This window comes from Xyrauchen texanus, chromosome 28 (assembly GCF_025860055.1).
Source record: "Xyrauchen texanus isolate HMW12.3.18 chromosome 28, RBS_HiC_50CHRs, whole genome shotgun sequence".
Classification (NCBI taxonomy): domain Eukaryota; kingdom Metazoa; phylum Chordata; class Actinopteri; order Cypriniformes; family Catostomidae; genus Xyrauchen; species Xyrauchen texanus.
This window is the reverse complement of record NC_068303.1, coordinates 5,433,285-5,457,453: the sequence shown is the minus strand read 5'-3', so window position 1 is coordinate 5,457,453 and position 24,169 is coordinate 5,433,285. Positions and strand designations below refer to the sequence as shown.

The 24,169-nt window shown below is 39.7% G+C and overlaps 1 protein-coding gene and 1 long non-coding RNA gene across 5 annotated transcripts in view; one reads left to right on the top strand and one right to left on the bottom strand.

Annotated features, from left to right (window-relative positions):
- The first annotated feature begins 424 nt into the window (after positions 1–424).
- LOC127621981 (uncharacterized) overlaps positions 425–24,169 on the top strand; it is a 42,933-nt gene continuing 19,188 nt past the window's right edge. The window contains exons 1-5 of one of the 4 annotated variants that reach the window (XR_007967933.1): positions 425–480; positions 2,244–3,505; positions 3,595–3,689; positions 3,778–3,949; positions 23,005–23,735. This is a non-coding gene — a long non-coding RNA (uncharacterized LOC127621981). Of the gene's footprint in view, positions 481–2,243; positions 3,690–3,777; positions 3,950–4,052; positions 5,137–23,004; positions 23,736–24,169 lie in introns of those variants that run through there. The other 3 variants (XR_007967930.1, XR_007967932.1, XR_007967931.1) reach the window with 3 other exon arrangements.
- On the bottom strand, positions 12,605–22,777 carry LOC127621967 (beta-soluble NSF attachment protein-like). Its single transcript, XM_052095812.1, has 11 exons — positions 22,425–22,777; positions 21,384–21,463; positions 19,149–19,265; positions 18,816–18,862; positions 18,346–18,423; positions 16,611–16,666; positions 16,373–16,457; positions 16,160–16,264; positions 16,011–16,079; positions 13,846–13,896; positions 12,605–13,725 (listed from the first exon to the last, which is right to left on the bottom strand). The coding sequence occupies exons 1-11, from the start codon at positions 22,760–22,762 to the stop codon at positions 13,624–13,626; spliced, it is 1,128 nt and encodes a 375-aa protein (XP_051951772.1). The 5' UTR covers positions 22,763–22,777; the 3' UTR covers positions 12,605–13,623.

The following is a 24,169-nucleotide window of genomic DNA, read 5'->3' as shown; positions in this document are numbered from 1 at the left end:
TAACATTTATTATTTTGTCCAGTATAGTTCTTTTTTTAATAATGACATATCAGGACGTTTATGACATCCTTATAATTTAAAAATAAACATGAATGTATTATAATATAATTTTTGTAATAACTATATTATTTTTTTTAGCGACGTTAAGGTGTATATTACATACTTGAAAATTAAAAATACAACACGTTTATCTATGGTAAAATAACATTTATTTTATTACAGTTATTGTACAGTATTTGTTTTAAGCATGACACGTCAAGAGGTATATTACATCCGCATCATTTTTAAATTACACATTTATTTAACCATGATATGTTAATTTGGTTGTATATTACATTTTATCTTTTACAAATTCCCCAAATACCTATCAGGAATCCAGTCATCTAGAAAGAACTCCATTTCCTATGATGCCTCTCGCTGCAGTCGCCTAGGGTTGTTGTGCCATAGATTTGTACAGTGCTGCAGTTTTACTGGCTTACGGTAAGAAAACTCCAGCTGGCTATACAAACCCTCCTTTCATTGCATCTCACGGATGACATTAAGCACATCAGAGAAATACATAGTAATGAATCAAACGTTATATTATCGCAGAAATCTGGCATTTGAAGACAAAGCTAATGATGCTAACTGTTGTAGCATTCCTTTAATTTTCAGCCTTTATTTTACTCATCCCAGTTTATATAGGATTCTTTAGCAATACAGTTAATTTTTATTATTATTAAGCATACAAATAAGATATGAAATTATGTGAAAATATAAATTAGAAATGTTTGGAGTAAACTGAAACATATGGGTTTATTTATAATTGGGATGTTAGCATGGCCTGAAAAGCTAAAGTTTAGCATTTCAAATGGCTTGCTTGATGAAATGCTTTTAGACAGAAATAAATACTATACGTCTATATTGTAGCAGCAGCTATTTGTAAAAAAAAATAATAATAATAATATATATATATATATATATATATATATATATATATATATTAAAGGTGCAGTATGTAAGACTCAGAAACCCTTGTTATTAATGACACCTGTGGCTGTTTAGTGAACTGCAGCCAGCTACCTTTTGCTCACGCAAACACTCCATAAAGCTGCGTTCACACTGCCAGCGACATGCAGCGACAAAACAACCTCATCTCGTTCATTTTCAGTGAGAGCTGGCGACTTCTGGCTCCATGAGCCACGACGACCCGATGTGGGCGTGTCCAGTGATGCAACAAAGTTGAGAAATGTTAAAATGTATGCAAATGAAGAGCGACATTCGGGAGCGACAGCCAATAGGAGAGAAGATGGTATCTTCATGTGATCCTAATATTTTAATAATAATATTAATTGTACAGAAACAGTGCTGTTTAGACTCTCCATACACACCACTAGCGACCTAACCACCAGCCACCGGCAACATACAACGACAAAGTAGCTGGCAGTGTGAACGCAGGTTACGAATTGATCAAAACAATGACGTAACTTACAAAGAGGCTGAACGTGATTCACCGGCATCATGCTGACAGATGAGGTTGTTAATTAAAATTACAGTTTTGATTGTTTTACTACAAACTTTGAAACTGCATATCAGGGCTGGACTGTTAATTTGGGTTACCGCGAATGGTCCGCGACAAGATAAAATGAGCCGCCGTGTTATGCAGAACGAACCACAATACGGCGCCGCGATATGCAAAAGCAAGACTCTCAGAAGCACACATAAAGGTCACATCCTTTGGATTTTCCCAGCAAAAGCGACCCGGAGCGTGAAAAATAGTCTACAGGCTTTAATAGGCAAACTACGAAGTCCGGGTAGGCCTAATTTTTTAATTTGCGTTACAAGCCGTTCACACATTGTCAAAAAAATAAATCATATTACATGAACATTTTTGTACATATTGCACCTTTAAGAATCTGGCATTACATTTTGTCACAGTAATAGTCATATCACTCCGCAGTCTTTTTCTTCTCACATAATAATTCAATTTAAACTCTTGAGATATTGATCACCTGACTGTATGTTATGGTATTATGCTCAAATGCATATTGACTAAGGATTTTATTGTAAATATATATTTTGATGTGGTTTTTAGATCAAAACAATTTACTTTTTTGAGCAGGAAATGGGGGCTATTGACTGACAGTTTTGCTCTTCAAGACCAATCAAGATAACTCTAGTGGGACTGAACCTGTAATTGGACAATTTGGATAAAGCATTTGCTAAGTTACCTACTTACCTTTTTTCTTATATCCTGTTTGTAGTTGCAGAAACCAGACAAAATGAGTGATGGATCGGTTCAACTCCAATCTAGCTGTTATCAGAAGAATCTGCTCAGTGCAATGTGGCAACTGATGTCCAAGGGAAATCTGTGTGATGTCACAGTGCAGGTGGACTTTCAAGGAGAGCTGGAGGAGTTCGAAGCCCACAAGGTCGTCCTGGCCGCATCGTGTTGTTACTTCAAATCTGTCCTCTTAGCTGATGACCATGTGAAGAAAATATTTTTATCTGACATTTCGACAAATGCATTCACTAAATTCATGGAATATGCGTATTCTGGATCAATGGAGGTCGAAAGACATTTTGTCAACACTATATTGCAAATGGCTAAACTCCTAGACTGCCAGGAATTAGTAGATGTTTGTACATCTGAAGTCTTGGATTATAATGCAGAAATGCTCAACCTGTCTTTCCAGAAAGAAGGAGTGGATTTGAACGGTTCAAGAATTGAGGTAAAGACGAAACAAGAACGAGTGAGAAGAGCAATAAAGAGAAAGAAGCCTTTCAAATCACCTATGGAGATAGAGCAAGACATTTAGGGCCTGAGAAGTAGAAGGTTAGCCAGCCGCAGAGTTTCCGTAGACTTCCCACTGAAAAAGTTGAAGATCCAAACAGAGAACCCTGACAAATCCAAGAGTGCAGGAGAAGAACAAGCTTCAGAAGATCCCCAGGTGGAATCACAAGCTGGAGAAACAGTAGCTGAAAAAGAGGCTTGTGATGACAGTGACTCCGAGACCCCTCACTCTATCCAAGAAGAAGACGCTCAAGAATCAGACTTCCTGCCTTATGAGGAAATGGATGAGGCGGATGGGTCAGAGAAGGAAAGCAGAAGAGGAAGTGCAAAATACAGGTGTGAACTATGCAGCCGGTCTTTCTACTATGAAAATGCTACCTCAAACACTTGAAGGTCAGCCACGGAGTCCTGACAGACACCACGTACCGCTGTGACATCTGTCAGCAGACCTTCGCCAATCGTTGCAACCTGAAGATCCACCAGCGTCATGTTCACAATGATGAGAGGCTCTTCCCCTGCGACGTCTGCAACAAGACCTTCAAACGCAAGAAGGATGTGAGGAGTCATAAACGGCAAGTGCACGAGGGCGGAACGGACAGGCACTTCTGCCACATCTGCGGCAAATCTCTGAGTTCCAAAACAGCCCTTACTCTGCATGAGAGAACCCACTCTGGACACAAACCCTTCAAATGCGATGAATGTGGATCCAGAATAATTTTGACTACCAATATGGTGTATCTTTAGTCAAGACCTCTGATACTACAGTATTCACACTTTCTTTTCTCTGACAGAATGTTTCATTTGCTTGTGTTTTATTTCAGGATCCACACTGGAGAGAAACCTTTTGCCTGTGACCTCTGTGAAGCCAGATTTACTCAGAACCATATGCTGTCTTACCACAAGAGATGTCACACAGGTGAATGGACTGGCCTTTGCTGTTTACCTCATGTATACAGACACTGTAACTAAATCAGTAGTAACTACCATTATAAATTCCTCTCCAGGTGAAAAACCTTTCATGTGTGAGAACTGTGGAAAGAGCTTTGCATCAAAAGAATACCTGAAACATCATAGCAGGATCCATTCAGGATTGAGACAAGTGTGAAACGTGTGAAACCTGCGGAAGAGCATTTGCTCATAGGAACTCACTCCACCAGCATACAAAAATACACACAGGTATCTTTCACAAGCAAAATGCAAATAAATTAGTATTGGTAATATGCATTTAATAATATGGAGCGACAAAATGTTTTTTATCTATTTATTTTATGTTCATTAGTTGAAAATGGGGCAGTGGTTGAGGCTGTGGGTTACTGACCAGAAGGTTGGGGGTTCAAGCCCCAGCACCACCAAGATGCCACTGTTGGGCCCTTGAGCAAGGCACTTAACTTCAGGTTGCTCTGGGGGGATTGTCCCTGTAATAAGTGCACTGTAAGTCGCTTTGGTTAAAAGCGTCTGCCAAATGCATAAATGTAAAATGGAATGCTAATTTTTTTAACAGCCAGGAATGTTCTTTGCAATAATATAACAGGGTGCTGTATGGTTTATTTTGTATTCAATGCACCCTCTTGTGGACAAAGGGAACAATGTCAATTTAAAAAATCAGTTGAGTTTAAAATTCAAATTTAATTTGAAATTTGAAAATATTTATGGTCAAAATTCTAATTTGGATTCTCTGTCCAATTGATAGCCCTTCCGTTATGCATCTGAACCTTTGCTTTTATTATTCCCTACTGTTGTTTTTAATGAAGATTATCACTGTAACAGACATTTTTATACAGTAAAAAGATTTTAACAATTGTATATATATATATATATATATATATATATTAGTTTTTTCAAGTTGTGGCAATGAGAATATCATAGTGACCGTCTCTTTTTGTAATGCGGTAAAGGGAGTTGGTGGGTAAAATGTGTGTAACCGTCATGAAAATAATGTCACAATGCAAAAAATCTTAATGGTCTTAAAGTTTGTATATGCACAATATAATTTTTTTTTGTTTATTTTTTTTTTATACATAGGTCCAGGCCATTTTCTTGACATGTTTTGTGAGAATCACTCCTTTAACCAGTGTAAATACACTGTAAAATGTAACCTCTAATGGCTTATTGCTTTAATAAAATACAGATAAAAGCTATATAATGAAAGACAACAATGTTTAATAAATGTACATATATGAATAAAAATATATATATATCAATGTGCAGTTACAGGTGCACTTGTACATTTATTTTACAGTGGCTGCAAACTAGAGGTAGACCAATATATCAGTTTCAAAAAATCTATACTGATAATTTAAAGATTTATTAGTGTAATGGAGCCAAGTCTCCAACATTTCAAAGCAACAGTCCTGGTGTGTTTTAGGCTTGTTTATAGTTAAAAGTCCCGTATTATGCATCTTATCCTAATTGTTTTCCTGCTTTTTATTGGGATTTGGTTGAATAATGAACACCATTTTGATTTTATTTATTCTGTAATTTTGTAGCAACAATGTCTGTGTCACTTCAGTTCTGTATATTGGCTCCAATGGTCCGAGTCAGGTCATAGGCCACAGACAGTCTTCCCTTTATGGATAATAGTAGGTCTCTGCGGTCCAGTTGTCCACCTCTTGACTGCTGTTCTCACTTCACTGAATTCCTAAAACAGAAATACTTTTGGAGAAACACACACACATTTTCTCCTATTCAAGGTGTTATACTACAAAGCTTCTGTTGGAGACTGGTCTTATCTTATTGGAACTCAAAACATAAAGATAATTGTACTTTCTCTCAGGGAAATCTGAAGTGGTATTCTTATTAAGCTGCCAGAAAACATTTACAATCAATGTACGTTGTTAGGTCATGTAGGCACTAGAGAAGCGGCCTACATGACCATGCCTATTAGTCAGAAGACTTACATTTACATTTATGCATTTGGCAGACGCTTTTATCCAAAGCGACTTGATTAGCCTGATAAGGGACCGGGTGTGTATAATCACGACTTGCATTACAGCTTGTATATAGACAAAGCCCCTTCTTTGTCTATATGAGGAACTGAGGATCCCATTAATAGCATTATGCACTTGATTTTAAAACCCCTGGAGGATCCTAGAGCTTAGACTTGGTTACATTTTATAGATTTTAGCTCTGCTTTTAATACACTTCACAAACTGTAGTTTGATTCAATATGATTGTAAATTGTGTATAAAAATAAATAATTAAATCATAATTGTATTTAGAACACCAGTGAGTAAGCCGAAGGTAACTGGGACAAGACACACAAAACTCCATAAAATGTTGGTTAATGGAGGAAAAATAACCTTTGGAGAAACTAGGCTCACTTTGGGGGCACCGACAATCATGCCACGATCATGCCATTTTTCCCCATACTGATGGTTGATGTTATCACTAACTGAAGCTGAAACTGACCTGAAGCTCCTGGCCTGGTGCAGTTCATGATTGTATGAACTGCACTGCTACCACACAATTGGCTAATTAGATAATCGCATGGATGACTGGTGGTGCCAGATGGGCTGGTTTGAGTTTTTCTGTATCTCCTGGGATTTTCACACACAACAGACTCTAGAATTTACTCCGAATGGTGCCAAAAACAAAAAACATCCAGTGAGGGGCAGTTCTGTGGATGGAAATGTCTTGTGATGAGAGAGATCAACAGAGAATGGCCAGACTGGTTCGAACTGACAAACTCTACTATAACTCTGATAACCAATCTTTACAATTGTGGTGAGAAGAATGATATTCTGAGATGCGGGTTGGTGCTGTTTTGGCGGCACGAGGGGGACCTATATTAGGCAGGTGGATTAATGTTGTGGCTGATCGGTGTATGTAGGCTATATTGTTTTGCAATAACAGCTCAATTAAAAATCACAGATTAATAAATATACAATTTATTTTGAATTCAGCTTGAAATTAATCATTATCACTTCCTTTTAGATGTAGGCCTAACTGAAAAACATTATTTTTTACCTTTTCTGAAGAAAATGTTCTGCTAATCATAAATTCTAAGAAAAGTTAAAACTAAATACATAGCCACAATCACAGAGTCCAGCTGTTTAGGCATGTTATTGAATATAAGAATGTATCCGAACTTACTAATATTTTTCCCAGCTAACTAGCCTAAATACTTCCTGACAGAGACGCTATTTTTTTCTAGAGACCCGCGCCTGCAACCAATCCAGTAGCAAAATACCTTCATGGACATCATAAAAAGGACAGCTTCGACATTCTTCCAAGTTCTCACATAACACAAAAGCAGTTTTAGGAACATATTTGTCCTGTCAAAGGTTATTTTCTTGTCTGTTCTTGTGGGCTTGGTCAAAACACTTTTTCTAATCACGGATATATTAGGTTACACTGTTTTCCAGAGTTGTGATTACGTGAGTGATTAATGCAGAAAACGACGTAAATGTAACAGTATATTAACTTGGTTAAACATTAAACATTTCTTTGCCTGTGAACAACGCCGCTCCCTGTTGAACGCACAGTAAAGGCGTATGACGCGGTGTTGTTTACACACCCACCAGATGGCGCCATTTTCCGTTAAATATTACAAAACCCGATAACTGACTAGCAGAACGTGTAAATATCGGTTAAAAAACGACTCGGTTACTAACGTAACCTCGGTTCCCTGAGAGGAGGGAACGAGTATTGCGTAAGTAGCTTACGCTATGGGAAAACTCCGTTTCTCGAGAAATATTGAAGTCTTTATGTAAAATGCATTGCATCTGGACAGCAATGAGCGAAGCAGCTCGGTCATTGGCTGTGCTGCGGCAACTTGCTCGAACCAATGACGGGCGACTCTGAATGCTGCGACCAATGAGCGCGCTTTGCGCCAGCGCTCAGAGCCCGCCAAGATGGGCGTGGCTAAGGCTATATATTAGCGCCCGTCATGAGAGTTCTTTAGGTTCAATCGACTGAAGCGACTGACCAAGCACAAGCACGGCAGCTTACGCAATACTCGTTCCCTCCTCTCAGGGAACCGAGGTTACGTTAGTAACCGAGTCGTTCCCTTTCGAGAGGTCTCTCCTATTGCGTAAGTAGCTTACGCTATGGGAACACCATGCAAAACGCTGTGCGTGCTGACTTCGCTCTATAAAGCCAGAAGCAGATGCCTGATCCTTAAAGCAAAGTGATTATTCAACGAGCCGGCCAACGGCGAGCTATATGATGGGATGATACAGAGCGCCTTTGCCCCAAGGTGGCCCATGGTGGGGCGCTCATTGTAAAAACACAAGCACATATCTTATGTACTGATTATTCTATTTACTGATATGCATAAAAAACCCTCTAAGTCAGTCAGAGACGGACCTTATAAGGGAGGAGATAATGCTCAGCATATACGTACTCCAGTCCATACTACAGTCAGGCTGATAGAATGTTGGAATGCAATGAGGGGACCTGTAGGTTATAAAACCTGATAAATGTCGAAGGCGAGGCCCAGCCTGCCGCCGCACAAATATCGCTCAATGGGTATTCCACTCGACCACGCCCACGAGGAGGCCATGCTCCTCGTAGAGTGGGCATTGAAGGCCCTTGGCTTCATAAGCCAGCACTATAGCATCTACTATCCAGCGTGATATTCTTTGCTTTGAAACTGCGAGACCTTTAGTGCGGCCGTCAAAGCATACGAATAATTGTTCCGTCTGTCTGAACGGGGCAGAACGTTCCAAGTATACTCTGAGCGCCCTGACCTGGCAGAGTAAATTAGCGTCACTTTCGTCTGCTGGAGACGATAGCACTGCCAGAGATATCACCTGTACTCTGAAGGGTGTGGAGAGCACTTTAGGAATATACGCGTGCTTTGGCCTAAGGACAACTCTGCAGTCGTTAGGTCCAAATTCCAAGCAAGCAGCGCTTGATGACAGCGCGTGCAGGTCACCCACTCTCTTGACTGAGGCGAGTGCCAGCAAGAGCGCAGTTTTGAGCGAGAGCTGTTTAAGGTGCACGGTTCGGAGAGGTTCAAATGGGGCACTCTTGAGTGCGTCCAGGACCGTGGCCAGGTCCCAGATCGGTACTGAGGGGGGGCGAGGAGGGTTCATCCTCCTAGCGCCTCTTAGGAAACGAATGATTAGTTCGTTTTTCCCTAATGAGCGTCCTTTATCAGGATTGTGTGACGCCGCTATGGCAGCCACATAGACTTTGAGCATGGAGGGTGTGCGGCCCACCTCCAGCAGCTCTTGCAAAAAGGCGAGTACACTTGGTATCTCGCACGATTTGGGGTTCAAGCTCTTGGTATCACACCAGTCACTGAACACTTTCCACTTTTGGGCATATAAGCGCTCGTAGAGGCGCTCGCGCCTCAGTGATGGTTCTCAACACTCCGCTGGGAGGTTCTCTGGAACCCGTCGAGGGGCCATGCATGAAGGGCCCACAGATCGGGCGGGATGAAGAATCATCCCGTTGGCCTGTCTGAGGAGGTCCAGCCTCAACGGAATCGGCCATGGGGCAGATTGCATCATCTGCATCAGTTCTGGAAACCACGTCTGGTTCTTCCAGAGTGGGGCTACCAGGAGCACTGCACATTTCACCTCCCTGATCCGACTGATGACCTGAGGTAGCATCGCGATCGGGGAAAACATACAAGGGGCGGCTCGGCCAGACTTGGGCGAAGCGTCCGTGCTCTTTGAGAAGAAAAGAGGGCAGTGCGCATTTTCCTGGAGGCTGAAGAGGTCGACCTCTGCCTCGCCAAAGGTTTGCCATAACCACTGAACCGTCAGGGGGTGGAGAGACCATTCTCCTGGGAGAACTTTGTCTCTGGACAGCATGTCCGCTCCCTGGTTCAGGACGCCTGGCACATGCACTGCTCTCAGCGAGCGCAGGTTGTGCTGTGACCATAAGATGAGCTCCCTGGCCATAGAGTGCAGGGAGCTCGACCTGAGTCCACCCTGGCGATTTATATACGATACTACCATCATGTTGTCCGTTCAGACCAGGACGTGTTCGTTTTTCAGGTACGGAAGCAGGGCTCTGAGAGCCAAGGCGATCGCTTTCATTTCCAGACAGTTTATACGTAAGTGCTTTTCCGGGTTTGACCAAAAACCGGAGACAGGCCTGCCCTCGTAAAGGGCCCCGCATCCTATTTTGGAGGCATCTGTCGTGATCATATTTCTCAGTGTGTTTACGCCCAGACTCACGCCGGTTTGATACCAGTCGACGGCCTTCCAGGGCGTCAAGGCTTTATACACCCGTGATTCGCTCTGATTAAAAAGTGGCCCGAGCGCCACGCGTGAGTGGGGACACGGCTCTTGAGCCAGCGTTGGAGAGGACGCTTATGCAACAATCCTAGCTGGAGTACAGCTGATGCCGAGGCCCTGAGACCGAGCATCCTTTGAAATCGTTTGACGGGGGCGTGCGCGCCCGCTCTAAATGATGTTACAAGACGCCGAATAGCGAGCGCGCGCTCTGATGAGAGGCACACCGTCATCTGCACTAAGTCTAGCACTATTCCCAGAAAAGAGATAGTCTGGCTGGGGGATAGCACACTCTTTGCAAAATTGACTCTCAGACCCAGACATTCTAGATGGCTGATAATCCAAGATCTGTGCGTCGTTAACTGACTCTCTGATTGTGCTAAGATTAGCCAATCGTCGAGGTAATTCAGTATTCGCACTCCCCGCTGCCTCAGGGGGGAAAGTGCTGCATCCATACATTTCATGAATGTACGGGGGGCCAATGATAAGCCGAATGGTAGTACTGTGTACTGGTATGACTGTCCCTCGAAAGCGAATCTCAGAAATGGCCTGTGATGAGGCGCTATCGGAATGTGAAAGTAAGCGTCTTTCAAATCCACTGATAGAAACCAGTCCCCGGGGCGAACTTGCTCGAGGATATGTTTGGTCGTTAACATTCTGAACGAGCGAATCATTAAAGCTTTGTTCAGATGTCTGAGATCTAGGATGTGGCAGAGGCCACCGTCCTTTTTCGGGACAAGAAAGTAGCGGCTGTAAAAACCCGCCTCGCTCATAGAGGGAGGAACAGTTTCTATAGCGCCCTTCTCTATCAGTTTGAGCACCTCGGTGCGTAGAACATGTGAAACATCTGTCCTCACTTTCGTCTCAACCACCGCTGAAAAGTGGGGTGGTCTGCGAGCGAATTGAAGCGAGTAACCGTGTTTTATTATGTTCAAAACCCATTTCGGCATGTCAGGGATTTTTTCCCAGGCGTCTGCTCGCACAGATATGGGCTGAATGCTGGCTGGGGGCGTGTCGCAGTGACGTATGGGCCCTGCCGGCGAATTGCCTTGTGCTAACACTGAGCTTACAGCTCTCAGAGGCGCGGGAGCGCGCTGAGCAGCTTTGTTGAGTGCCGAGTGCAGGGGTGCATGTGAGATTACAGGCACGCGTGCTATCTCCGTAATGCTCGCAGCATGAGCTGGAGAAATGTTTTAAACTGTATAGACAGTGTTTACGGGTGGGGGTGCATACATTGTAATAGGCACGCGCGCCACTTTCATAAAGCTTCCCGTTCTTAGCGGGGAGTTTCTTAGCTCGTGCGTCGCATCTGTGATGCTCGCGGCATGAGCCAGAGAACTGATCTGAAACTGTATGGGCAGGCTTATGGGTGGGGGTGCATATACCGTAGTAGGCACGCGCGCCATTTTCATAAAGCCTCCCGTTCAGGCGGGGGTTGTTGGGCATGCATACAGTGTTTGTGTGTAGGGGTGCATGCATGACAGCAGGCACGCCGCTACCTTTATAGTATTTCCGCTTTTACTGGGGAAGTGTTTATAACTGTGGGAACAGTGCTTGTGTGTAGTGGTGCATACATGACAATAGGCACACGATCCACATTTATGGGGCGTCCAGCTTGAGCTGGGGAAGTATTCGGCACTGTTTGGACAGTATTGATATGTGGGAATGTGCACTTTAGTGTGGACACGTGACCCTTAGTGACACAGGCAGAAAATGACTCTTTTGTGATTTCTGTGTGTTGCCGTTAAAACGGCGTTTGATTGCAGGTGAGCGAGTTCTGTGACTGGCCCATTGACTGCTGTACAGACATTTCCAGCCGCTTGTAAGGGGACTGGGTAATGTTTTACACATTTTGGAGAGAGTGGTCCGGCTTTTGCGAGACACGCACTCTCTCCCTTTCTTCCTATGGCTAGGAAGACTTACGAGGCTCCGGGTTCAGCACGATCTTGGGCCGAGGTCCCCGTCGCTCAGGCGGCTGCTTTCGGTTAGCGGAACGCGAGCGGCGTCGAGCGTCCATTAGACAGGATGCGGACGATCTCTGAGTCCATGCTGGTGCCCCTGCTCGTGTCCGCTAATGTCGACGGCGCGGGGTCGAAGGCCGAGCCCGGCCAGTCGTCGGATGCAGCGTCAATGGAAAGGATGTCATCCTTTTCACCGTCGTCCCCTGACGCGCCAAACGAGACGAGACCCACCGCTCTGGAGGGGTGCTGGTCTGCCTGCGTGAATTGAACTGGCGGCAGGGAGTTTGCTTCGCTCATTGCTGTCTGCTGTGCAGCTGCAATGCGTTTTACATAAAGACTTCAATATTTCTCGAGAAACGGAGTTTTCCCATAGCGTAAGCTACTTACGCAATAGGAGAGACCTCTCGAAAGGGAACTGTATATACGAAGTACTTGTTGCCTGTTTTATCATTTGTCTGGCAAGTCTGATAACTTAGGAACTTATTAGCACACAAAATATGCACATTATTATTGATATGACTGTATCACTAACTGTATGTCAAATTTGAATGCTAAGAGTTAGATAACTAATAAAAGCAATAGTAATAGTGCTGCTTTCATTAGAAAACATGACTAACTAGACTAAACATGACTTTAAACCAATATAATAGTCTCTCAAGAACATGAACCGTGAAGCCATTTCAATATTGATTTTTATTTGTGTACATTCTCACAGATATTCAGCGAAGACATGAGTTGCTCTGTGGGAAAGTACATTGTTTGGTAAGTTTTCATGGCTTCTTAAAAATTGGTAAAATACGGACAATCACACAACACTTAAAACGCATAGAATAACATGCGCTGCTAAAGACCAATAAAGTAGAAAGTGTATATGAGCTATGCATATACAACACTACACACATATAGAGCAAGTTAATAAAAGGTTAAACATGGATTTTCAGTGCAGATGGAAAAGTAATTTACTTCAATAGTGTAAAAATCCTTAAATTAATTTTTATAATAATAATTCAGACAATAAATACAATGAATAATGAAATAAATACAAATTTAAGAAACCAACATCACAAAATAAATAAAATGAGGATACTTATTTGCTTTTAAGTATACGCGCAATAAAAAATTACATTTCAGATTTCTGTAAGAATTTAAATTACATTTAAAAATGTTAGATCTGGGAAATTGAAGTTCTCTAGCACATATCAATAGTGCTGGTGGCTCCTGCATAAATGTCATCTGCCGTTATTAAATAATAATGAAAATGAGACGTGTTCGATTCCTGTTGTAGACAGCTGAATTTTTGAGGCCTATGTGCCAACTACTGTAATCTGACTAACAAAATTGCACAAATACCTTAAATTTGTATGTCTAAATAATATATATAACTCTGCAACACTGACTCAATAATTACATCTGTGCATCTCATGCAGCTCTAGCACATTGCGATTCAGTGGCTGGGGTTTCAAGGTTCCAAAACAAAACAGATCTTTGAACTGGAGTGCTAAATTTCGATATGTGCTATATTATACAGTAAATGAATATAAACAGAATACAGGCTTAAATATTGTCTGAAAAAGTTGCCGCAATACATTTTGACATACTGTCTTGGGAGACCTGGACTTGGCCATTGCACAAAACTGCTGTGAAATGGAAATGTGAGGAGGAGGGTGCCGTGCAGTGGGTGGTCTCCCCACTGTCCAGATCATTTCAGGTCACCCTCTTCTCCTTGAACTGACTTTTTGATCCGCAGAAGCATAGTGGTATGCCACTGGTCCAAGCGAGAGATGGAATCAAACTCCTTTACCTAAAAGATGCACAGAAAAACTGCATTATATGAAAAGTCCATTATATAGGGGGAAAAAAATACAAAGTTACATTTTATTAACCATTAATAAAGCAAAATGTGTGACTGTAAAAGACTTACTGCTTCTGTAAATGCTTCTGCGTTCTGTTCCTCATGGGCCTCTAGAAGTTTCTGTAAGGATAAAATCTCTTATAAGTACACAACAATAATTTTAAAATAGATTTTTCTGTCTTAAAATATTTTTGTGATTGGATGGGTTTTGAAACAACTGCAAAATAGATTATATGCATATCTATGACCGTACATTAATTGAATTCTATGTTAATGTGCACAACTACAATCATGTTCCAGTCAATATAAATGCCCAGATTAATATCAACAATAATCCTGATGATTAGGAAGTTACATCAATCATAGAATGTTTTTTGAATGTGGTGTTAATTGGCAACCACAAACAGCCTACTGTAAGTACCAGGCTAATGAACTATATTACTTAGTGGAATTATTTATTGTGTTTTGTTGTGTTAATAAGGCTTCATGTAATGCCTAAAAACACCCTTTACCCACGGTAAAATCATTCTATAATACAACGTTGATTAAAGGTCTGCACGGGCATTAAGTTAAAGGAATATTCCAGGTTCAATGCACGTTATGCTCAATCAACAGCATTTGTGGCATAATGTTGATTAGCACAAAAATAAAATTACTCGTCCCTCCTTTTCGTTTAAAAAAGCAAAAACTGAGGTTACACTAAGGCACTTACAATTAAACTACATTAATTCTGTTAAAACTTGTGGATTATTTTAAATGTAAAGCTATTTAAATTATCATTTTTATGGTCGTTTTAGGATATTAGAGTTGCATTACATCGTCAAGTCAAAGAAGTTGTCAAATTGTGTATAACTTTACACAGAAAAGGTTAGCTAGCGGGTTATTTTATCACACTAAAATCATGTTAACAAGCATATTGTTTGTCTTGTGGCTATACTTTTGAAGCAGTGTGTATTTTAATGTTTATGGATTGGCCCCAATCACTTCTAACAGTGCATCACTGTTACCCAGATTTTTTTTTTTTGTTTTTTTTGTTTTTAAGATTTTTTTGTTTTTTGTGGTAATCAGCATTATGCCACAAATGCTGTCGATTGAACTTAACTTGCATTAAACCAGGAATATTCTTTTAAAGTATTAGCCGGTACATGACCCGAACCTTCAATCGCTCATTCTCTTTATAATTTCTTCTCCGAGCAAGAACATTTGTTGAAATAGGCTGTATTTTATTTTAGCATTGTAGACAACAGTATAAAAACAGTAAACATACACAGTTTTACATAGTAAAAGTATTAAAAACAGAGTGCAAATACAGGCAAATACACATTCGGTGTGAACAGCCGAATGTGTAAAGTTATATAAAAAATTATATTATATTTTTAAATCATTTATGCCATTTTATAAATCAAATTGTATTTATAATAATAATAAAATCCAAATAAAGGTATGTTTTAAGATGGATAGAGGCCGTTCTGGATGCTAATTGGTCAATACAGTCCAGCCGTGCTAAAAAAACATGATATTGTAACAGCTATGATGATGAACACCTGTTCACTAGCTACTGTACATCTCACTATGCAGCACCCATATGACACTTTTCCACTGCACGTTACGGTTCGACTCGACTCAACTCTATTCGCTTTACTTTTCGGAGCTTGCATTTCCACTGCAGTTTAGTGCCGCATCAATGTGGGTGGGATTATAGGCTGATCGTCATAGTTGCGCCGCCTCTACTGCCAGTTGTTGCATGGTGATTTTACACAAGTGTAACAGTTAAATTGGCCTGGTTGTTTTAGAAGCAAGCTTCCAGTAGCTGGTTAAATAAATAAAGTGAAGCTTTTAAGCAGAGTATAGAGTTAACATAACAAAACACACCATCTCCCTGACCAATCAGTGATCAGCAGGATTTTGACGTCACATTTAGCATCGGCTCGCTTGGAACCTTGACGGAGGTGGTACTAAAAAAGTATCAGGTACCGGGTACTATCCACAGTGGAAACCCCCAAAAAGCGAGCCGAGTCGAGTTGAGTAGAGTTGTATCGTGCAGTGGAAAAGACCCTATAGAGAATACCAATAAAAGTCTAAAAGTTCACATTGTAGTCAAACTATAATGGACAAACTGTGCTTGCTATTTGTATTATGTAGAAACCATTTATAAATTCAATAATCCACTGCGTGCTAAGCATACCAATCCCCCAACATGGTTGTGTAAGCAACAAGAACTGAGAATCACAAACCTTCAAGAGTTTGCACTCTCTTGAGTCTGAGAAGGCTGGAAACATCTCCTCATACTTTCCAACAGCGAGCTACATCAAAAAGAAAACAAGTTACAAATGCCATCTGATTCTGCAGCATTATCAAGCACTTCCTCCGATCACAAACTGACCTTTGCGTTGAGCTCATCCACGATAAAGTGACACAAGGATGCTTTGAAAAAGTATTCTTTGGCGCTGTATTTCAGTAGAGGATTATCCATTGTGTTGCTGCCAACCTGTTTGCAAACACAAACACACATTTCTGAGTAACTTAGTGACTGTTGGTGAGTGAGTAATGTTGAACAAATGTTTTAATATCTGCAGAAGACCAACAGATGGCATACCTGCTCATAAATCTCTATTGCCTTATGGTACTGTTCTAACTGGGCACTGTATGAAGCCACCTTTAATAGACACTTGTTTGCAGAGCTGTAAATTAAGCAAACATACCATTTCAAAGCGTCAAACGACAATCAAAGCAACATCACTAACCTCTGAAAGCCTGTTACCAGAAGGTTAAACAATGTTAAAAGAAACTGATTTTTAAAAGTCCATTATTTTGCTTCTGCTGAGCAGGCTTACCTGTTCGACTCTTCTCCTTTGTAATAGTCGGCAGCTTGTTCATAATGTGCAATCGCCTATGGACAACCAAACACAGAATAATCTTAACCAGTGACAGAATACTGTTTAACATTTAAACTTTAAACCTCTATGAGTGAAAGACCACAATCTAGCTAAACAGTATCTTAAATCAGCTCAATTATTTCAAATTAATGTAAATTCGACAATTAAAAATGAGATAGGTAAAGTTTGTTAGGATAAACTTTGATGTTGTCTACTGTACAAAGCCTTGTCTGAAAGGTTTCTTGTATTTACAAGTTCTAACAAGACGTGGACAGTTTTTACAAGTCGGAATCTCATAATTACGATAATTCTATGGTATTTTTCTGAGATTTGATTGTACGTTGTGCGATAAAACGTAAGTCTGATCAATTAAAAAAGTCATAGCATATTATTCCAGAACAGTCTGAAGGTCTGTGCCAAATTTGGTGGATGAAGCTTGAAAGCTTTAGGGCAGTGCTTCCCAAACTTTTTTGCCGTAAGTAGCCCAACAGCACGATCAGTAAGGGTCAAGTCCCCTTCATCAACATATGTGCATACACACACACACACACACACACACATATACGGTATATATATAATTGATGATGTTTATTCATCAACAACAAAAACAAAATCAGGCCAAATAAGCTTTGAAATGCGCAATTAGAACAGGCTAATGCTGTTAATTATACAGGGCAGGAGATCTTCTAACTTGGTACATTGGGAAATATAAATTTTACAAATATAATTTTATCAGTAGTTTTTCATCATTTTACATAGATCGTAGCATGTATAAGCAAATAAACTTGTAGGCCAAATTATATACATATATTGTTATTCCTGCATGTTTATTGTTTACATGCACAATTGTACTATTTACAAGTATTGACACTGATATGTAGAACAAATGCTAAAAACTGTACTGTCACTTTAAGAAAACCCACAGCTCTGCATTTTGATTTGGTTAAGCGAAGATTAATGAGAGAGAAACCGCACGGCTTCTTATTATACTTAAATGTTTATTTTTTGTAGTTTTTGATCAAGAGCTGACTGTAAAGAACAAAGTATATTAAAAGAGACATTATTTAATGACAAATGGATTGTATTGATCTCGTCTTTGGACTTATATTGTTGCTCAACTTTGCATATTTAAAGATCTTAGTATTTTAAGAATGGATATCAAGAACATTCAAATGAAGATCACGATTAATAAGAAAATCTATATATTTTACCAGACCTAATCCCAGTTATTTTTATTTTGAGTCATTCATTTTGTTTTATAAATTCAAAATAGCCAAATCTAATTGTTTCTGTGTATTCCCTGGAACCTGCGTACCCCCGGTTGTGAATCACTGCTCTAGGAGGTTTAGGAATTTTGGAAAACCCCAAACAATGTCTGTAAAATAACAGTATGTTGGCTTTGTAAAATCAACTTAAAAAATAATTACAAGTCATAATTAAATGTTAAATAAAGCACTGATTATGCAATATCACTCCAAAGAAAGTTATCATTTTATCTTTTCCATTCTAAATATAAAAAATTATGATATCACAGAATAATTGGTAATATTTGTTACAGTCACAGATGTAACAACTTTATTGCTTCTCCGGGTTCTAAAAATGATTATATAAAACAGCATGTGCCGACAAGCCTAAAACAGCTACCATTGTGTAATTTCTCCAATGCTGGAAGAGCAATCAACACACGCTGTACCTTCTCAATGTCCAAAAGCTCTGACTCATACACCTCTGCAATTGTGATATGATGTTTGGCTGCGATGGTGAATCTCCCCTGGGGATAAAAGAGAGGAATATTATAAAACAGTCCAATTGGTATTTAATTCAGTACCTACCACGCTTAATCAGTCTATTTGAATATACATGTTTGTGGTCCCATTCAAAGTTTGGATGCAGGTTTTGAGGTATAATCAGGGGAAGTTTTTTAAATTTCTCCCTAGTTGTGGGAAGCGTCTCATTGTAGTGCACAGAAAAGTTTTGACGAGTTTTGTTAAACTGCCTGCTGTGAGTTTCTGCCATAATGGCCAGTGGATTCCTGGAGGGCTCAAACACTAAAAACCTGTCTGTTTAAAACAGTACAGAAATGGCTGAACATTATATGCACTGTGGTTATGACTGGTACAAAACAGCACTTGGAAAGTTGATTCCCATACGTGTCCATCTTACCATGTCAGTGTAAATATCAATGGCTGCGTTTAAGCACTTGATAGCCTCTAATCGCAGCATTAAAGAGAAGGAGGGAAAAGTTACAGTGTTAAAGGGATATAACATAGAGTACATACACATCACAAACATTGTATAGTGATTATTAGTAACTTCTTTGTATAGTCTCTAGCTAACTGACCTCAGCAAAACCATCTGATTATTAGGTGTCACATGACAAATTCTGCTTCAATTTACATGAAACAATGTATAAAATGAAATCCATTCCATTTATTCCTATTGGAAAAATCAGCTGTGCGACTAGTTTGAAGTTAGGAGTATAATCTGTGGCCTCACCCTGTGGATCGGCCTTCTTGAAAGCATTTCCGGCATCTACATAGCTGGTGGCAGAATCGTGTTTATTCTGAAGCTGCATGTGAAGTCTGGCCGCCTGACAGAAGGCATTCCCTGCAGCTAGATAAAAGCACAAAGCTCTTTAGTACAATATAAATATATAATAAACAGAATATTGCATCCTATCATTTAAATGCTCTAGCTGTTTTACTATACAACATGACACATTGTAATAACTTTCATTAACAAGTCACTATCAAACATTTACAATTCCTACAGCTCATGGGCATTTAAATACATATATACATATATATATATATATATATATATACACACACACACACACACAGATCAGCCCCAACATTAAAATTACTGACAGGTGAAGTGAATAACCTTTATTATCTCATTACAATGGAACCTGTCAAGGGGTGGGATATATTAGGCAGCAAGTGAACAGTCAGTTCTTGAATTGCATGTGTTGGAAGCAGGAAAAATGAGCAAGCATAAGGATCTGAGTGACTTTGACAAGTGCCAAATTGTGCTGGCTAGACGACTGGTTCAGGGCATCTCCAAAACGGCAGGTCTTTGGGGTGTTCCCGGTATGCAGTGGTTAGCACCTACCAAAAGTAGTCCAAGGAAGGACAACCAGTGAACCGGCGACAGGGTCATGGACACCTAAGGTTCATTTATGGGCGTGGGGAGCGAAGGTTAGCCTGTCTTGTCTGATCCCACAGAAGAGTTACTATAGCACAAATTGCTGAAAAATGTAATGCTGGCCATGATAGAAAGGTGTCAGAACACACAGTGCATCACAGCTAGCTACACATGGGGCTGCGTAGCCATAGACCGGTTAGCGTGCTATGCTGACCCCGTCCACCGTCGAAAGCGCCTATAATGGGCACGTGAGCATCAGAACAGGACCATGGAGCAATGAAAGAAGGAGGCCTGGTCTGATGAATCACATTTTCTTTTAGATCATGTGGACGGCTGGGTGTGTGTGTGTCGTTTTTCTGGGGAAGACATGGCAGCAAGATGCACTATGGGAAGAAGGCAAGCCAGCGGAGGCAGTGTAATGCTCTGGGCAATGTTCTGTTGGGACATTTGGGTCCTAGCATTCACGTGGATGTTACTTTGACACATACCACCTACCTAAAGATTGATGCAGACCACGTACACCCCTTCATGGCAACGGTATTCCTTAATGTCAGTGGCCTCTTTCAGTGGGATAATTTCCCCTGCCACACTGCAAAAATTGTTCAGGAATGGTTGGAAGAATGTGACAAGAGTTCAAGGCGTTGACTTGGCCTCCAAATTCCCCTGATCTCAATCCAATTGAGCATTTATGGGACTTGCTGGACCAACAGGTCCGATCCACAGCGACTCAACCTTGCAACTTACAGGACTTAAAGGATCTGCTGCTAATATCTTGGTGCCAGATACCACAGGACACCTTCAGGGGTCTTGCAGAGTCCATGCCTTGACGGGTCAGAGCTGTTTAGGCGGCATAAGCTGTTTTGGAGGCAGGTGGTTTTAATGTTGTGGCTGTCGGTGTATACTAATATATATACTGTATATACACTCACTTAGCACTTTATTGGGAACACTATGATCCTAATAAAGTGCCCAATGTGGTCTTCTGCTGTTGTAGCCCATCAGCATCAATGTTCGATGTTCATTCTGAGAGGCTATTCTTCTCACCACAATTGTACAGAGCGGTTATCTGAGTTACCGTAGACTTTCTGGCAGCTCGAACCAGTCTAGCCATTCTCCGTTGAACTCTCTCATCAACCAGACATTTCCATCCACAGAACTGCCGCTCACTGGATGTTTTTTTTTTTGGCACCATTCTGAGTAAATTCTAGAGACTCCAGTTGTGTGTGAAAATCCCAGAAGATCAGCAGTTACAGAAATACCCAAACCTGGTGTCAACAGTCATGCAATGGTTAAAATAAAACAATTCACCATTCTGATGGTTGCTGTGAACATTAACTGAAGCTCCTGACCCGTATCTGCGTGATTTTATGCATTCAGCTGCTGCCATGAAATTGGCTGATTAGATAATTGCATGAATTATTAGGTGTACCTAATAAAGTGCTCAGTGAGTGTACATACATCAAAATATAATAGGAAATGAATATATATATATATGTATATATACACACACACACACACACACACACATTTACATTTTATTCTTATTTAATAACATTTTACATTTACTATCCAAGAAGCACCTACCACTCCAGTTTTTGGCCATTTTGAACATGTTGGCTGCTCTGGCATACATTTCGCAGGCCTCCTCCACTTTGTGATTTCCCCTAAAAAAATAGAAAGATTCAGTTACAGTTCATTCTCTTTTTCCTATTTAAAATCCTAAATAATTTGTATCCTTGTTTTCATAGTGCTACATTTCCAAAATATGTTCACAAGCATTTGAATAATGCTGCAGAACATAACCTTCTCATACTTAACCTGCATTTAAACAGACAAGCTAGCCTAACTTCTTTTAACTGAAAGATAAAAGCTTATTATAGGTGAAAATATTGGTTGGGAAGGAAAATTAAATTGTATACTCTGTGTTAGGTCATCAAAACTTCTTAAATTACTGTTGGTAATTAACAGAACGTCCTAAATAAATTCTGTTCCTGGTTCAGTTTGACGTCCCGTGGGTTTATTTATGTTAATATATTTGAACTTTATAATAGCAATCATATATAGTCATTAATAAACATCATATAATGCTTTAAAACAGGTACACATACATGATAACGTATAAATACAAGTTTTGTTACATATTCTATTGTTTATTTTATGACTATTTGTATAAATATAAACTAATGATCTGGTAGGCATTATATAATGTAATTAATTAAATTCTTAATGAAAGTTATTATCAATTATTAGGCCAACCTTAAAACTGAATGGATTTTATATATGGATTTCTAGGATTGACAGTTGAATCATGCAGCTGCATTCAAACAATTTACTAACATACTCTTATGAAATTGTTAATACATTATAATAAATTACCCAGATTGCACACATAACACGTGTGTTTTATTAAAATAAAATTATATATATTCAAAGACGATGCAAACGCTGCAGTGCTCCTGCGCCACTCATGCGCCAAACATAAATATTTTACTGCTTAAATACTACTATGACATCGGATAAATGGCTATTATTTTTATTGACACTTTATGATAATGAAAAAACCCCGTTATGTTAATATATATCTTTTTAATTTTTTTTTAAATGTTTTTTTACATTTAATCTTACCCAAACATTCCTGCTAAAAACGAGCCGGAAGACTTCACTTTCTTATCGGCTTCTGCCATTAGCTGAATTGCCTCCTTCTCCTTTCCGGAGTTGTCCATTTTTCTGGCGATAAATGACGAGAAAAGCGCAGTAAAATTTATTTTTTCTTTTATCCGCTCTCTTTTCTCGCTGTGTGTCACTATGGCAGCGGGGATTATTGTCATTTGGTTTATTGAGCGTAGGCGATCAGAACGCTCGAGCGCGGCATTATGGGATTTGGAGTTCTTTGACTGCACTGGTACAATTAATTGATAATATGAATCAGGAACAAATACACTACAACTCCCACTTACAAACATTAAGGGTCGTTACGTAATACTCCAGTTAATATATTGCAAGGAATTACAAATATATGACAAGTCAAAGTAAATTAAAATGATCTAAATTAATTTAATATGTGATTTACGGTCGTTTTAGTCTTCGGTATGTTGATTTTTGTTTAAACTGAGCAATTTTGTGGGTTTTATAGTATTTTATTAAAGTACTATTGTATTAAAGAATAATTGGATACTTAATTATTTCGGTTTCCCTTCTTTCTCAGGCATATTCGTTGAATGTGGGGGAAGAACAGCTCTCAGTCAACGACATTACATCTGCTAATACAGAGTCCACAAGGTTGTTTACAGAGGCGCTCCAAATAAAAAAACTAAACAATAGAAAACAATTCTGAACACTAGATGGCACTGTATTTTATCAGACAACAAGTTCAACACAGGGAAATGAACCCGAGTGAACTTGCAAATGAACTATTAAACAAATATAGAAATATGTCAACAGCATTGCATAGAAACAAATTACAGGTACATTTCACAGACTTTTTCTCAAAACGTAGTGAGCTACCTACATAGACAGCATTTTTGGGCAGTGTAGTAAGGGTTGTTGTCTAAAAACATTCTGTATCATTGGGCTTTGAGGCCCAGCCTTGAAGTGGAAGGTAAACGTTCTGCTGGTTATTTTCATTTGCTTTTTATGTATGCGGTTTGGAGAACAAACAGGATGTGCAGGTGTGCAGACAGGGCAGAGTGTTAAATATTAATGACTGTCTGTCACAGCTGCACATTTGGCTTTATACATCAAAGCCCAATTCACCTGTAGTATTCCAACATTAAATACTTCAATGTTAGTAATCTGGTGCCTTTGAATGCAATGAAGACGAGACTCTATTTGCTAACGCTAATCACTCATAATAGCCCTGTATTAAAGGATTACATTCCAGCTAAAAGTCTTGTATTTGCAATTTTTGCACTTTTCTGGAATTTATTAAACTCTTAACAAACCACACATTAACACATTGTCTTTTGTTCATAATTGAAACCTTTGTGCATTTTATTTTTCTAAGACTTAAAAAAAAGAATTCTCCAAAATACATACCTTTTGCCTACATAGAGCACTTCATGGAAATTCAGCGATTTTACATTGTTGTCTGAATTCTTGGTAGACTATTTTATTCATATAGTGCACTACTAACCATAATGCAATCTAATGTACCACAGACATACCATCCTCATTTTCAAACACTTTGTCCCCATAGTGGGCTATGTGGCATGCATTGACTATGGAGGGAAAGTGAGCAACTTAGCATCTTTCCATCTTTCTCCCACTAACCATTTCTGGATTTACAACTATTCAAAGTATCCTTTTAGCATAAACTTTGGCAAGTGCAAAATGTAATGTATCCTAAAACAATGTCAGCAAAAAAACAACAA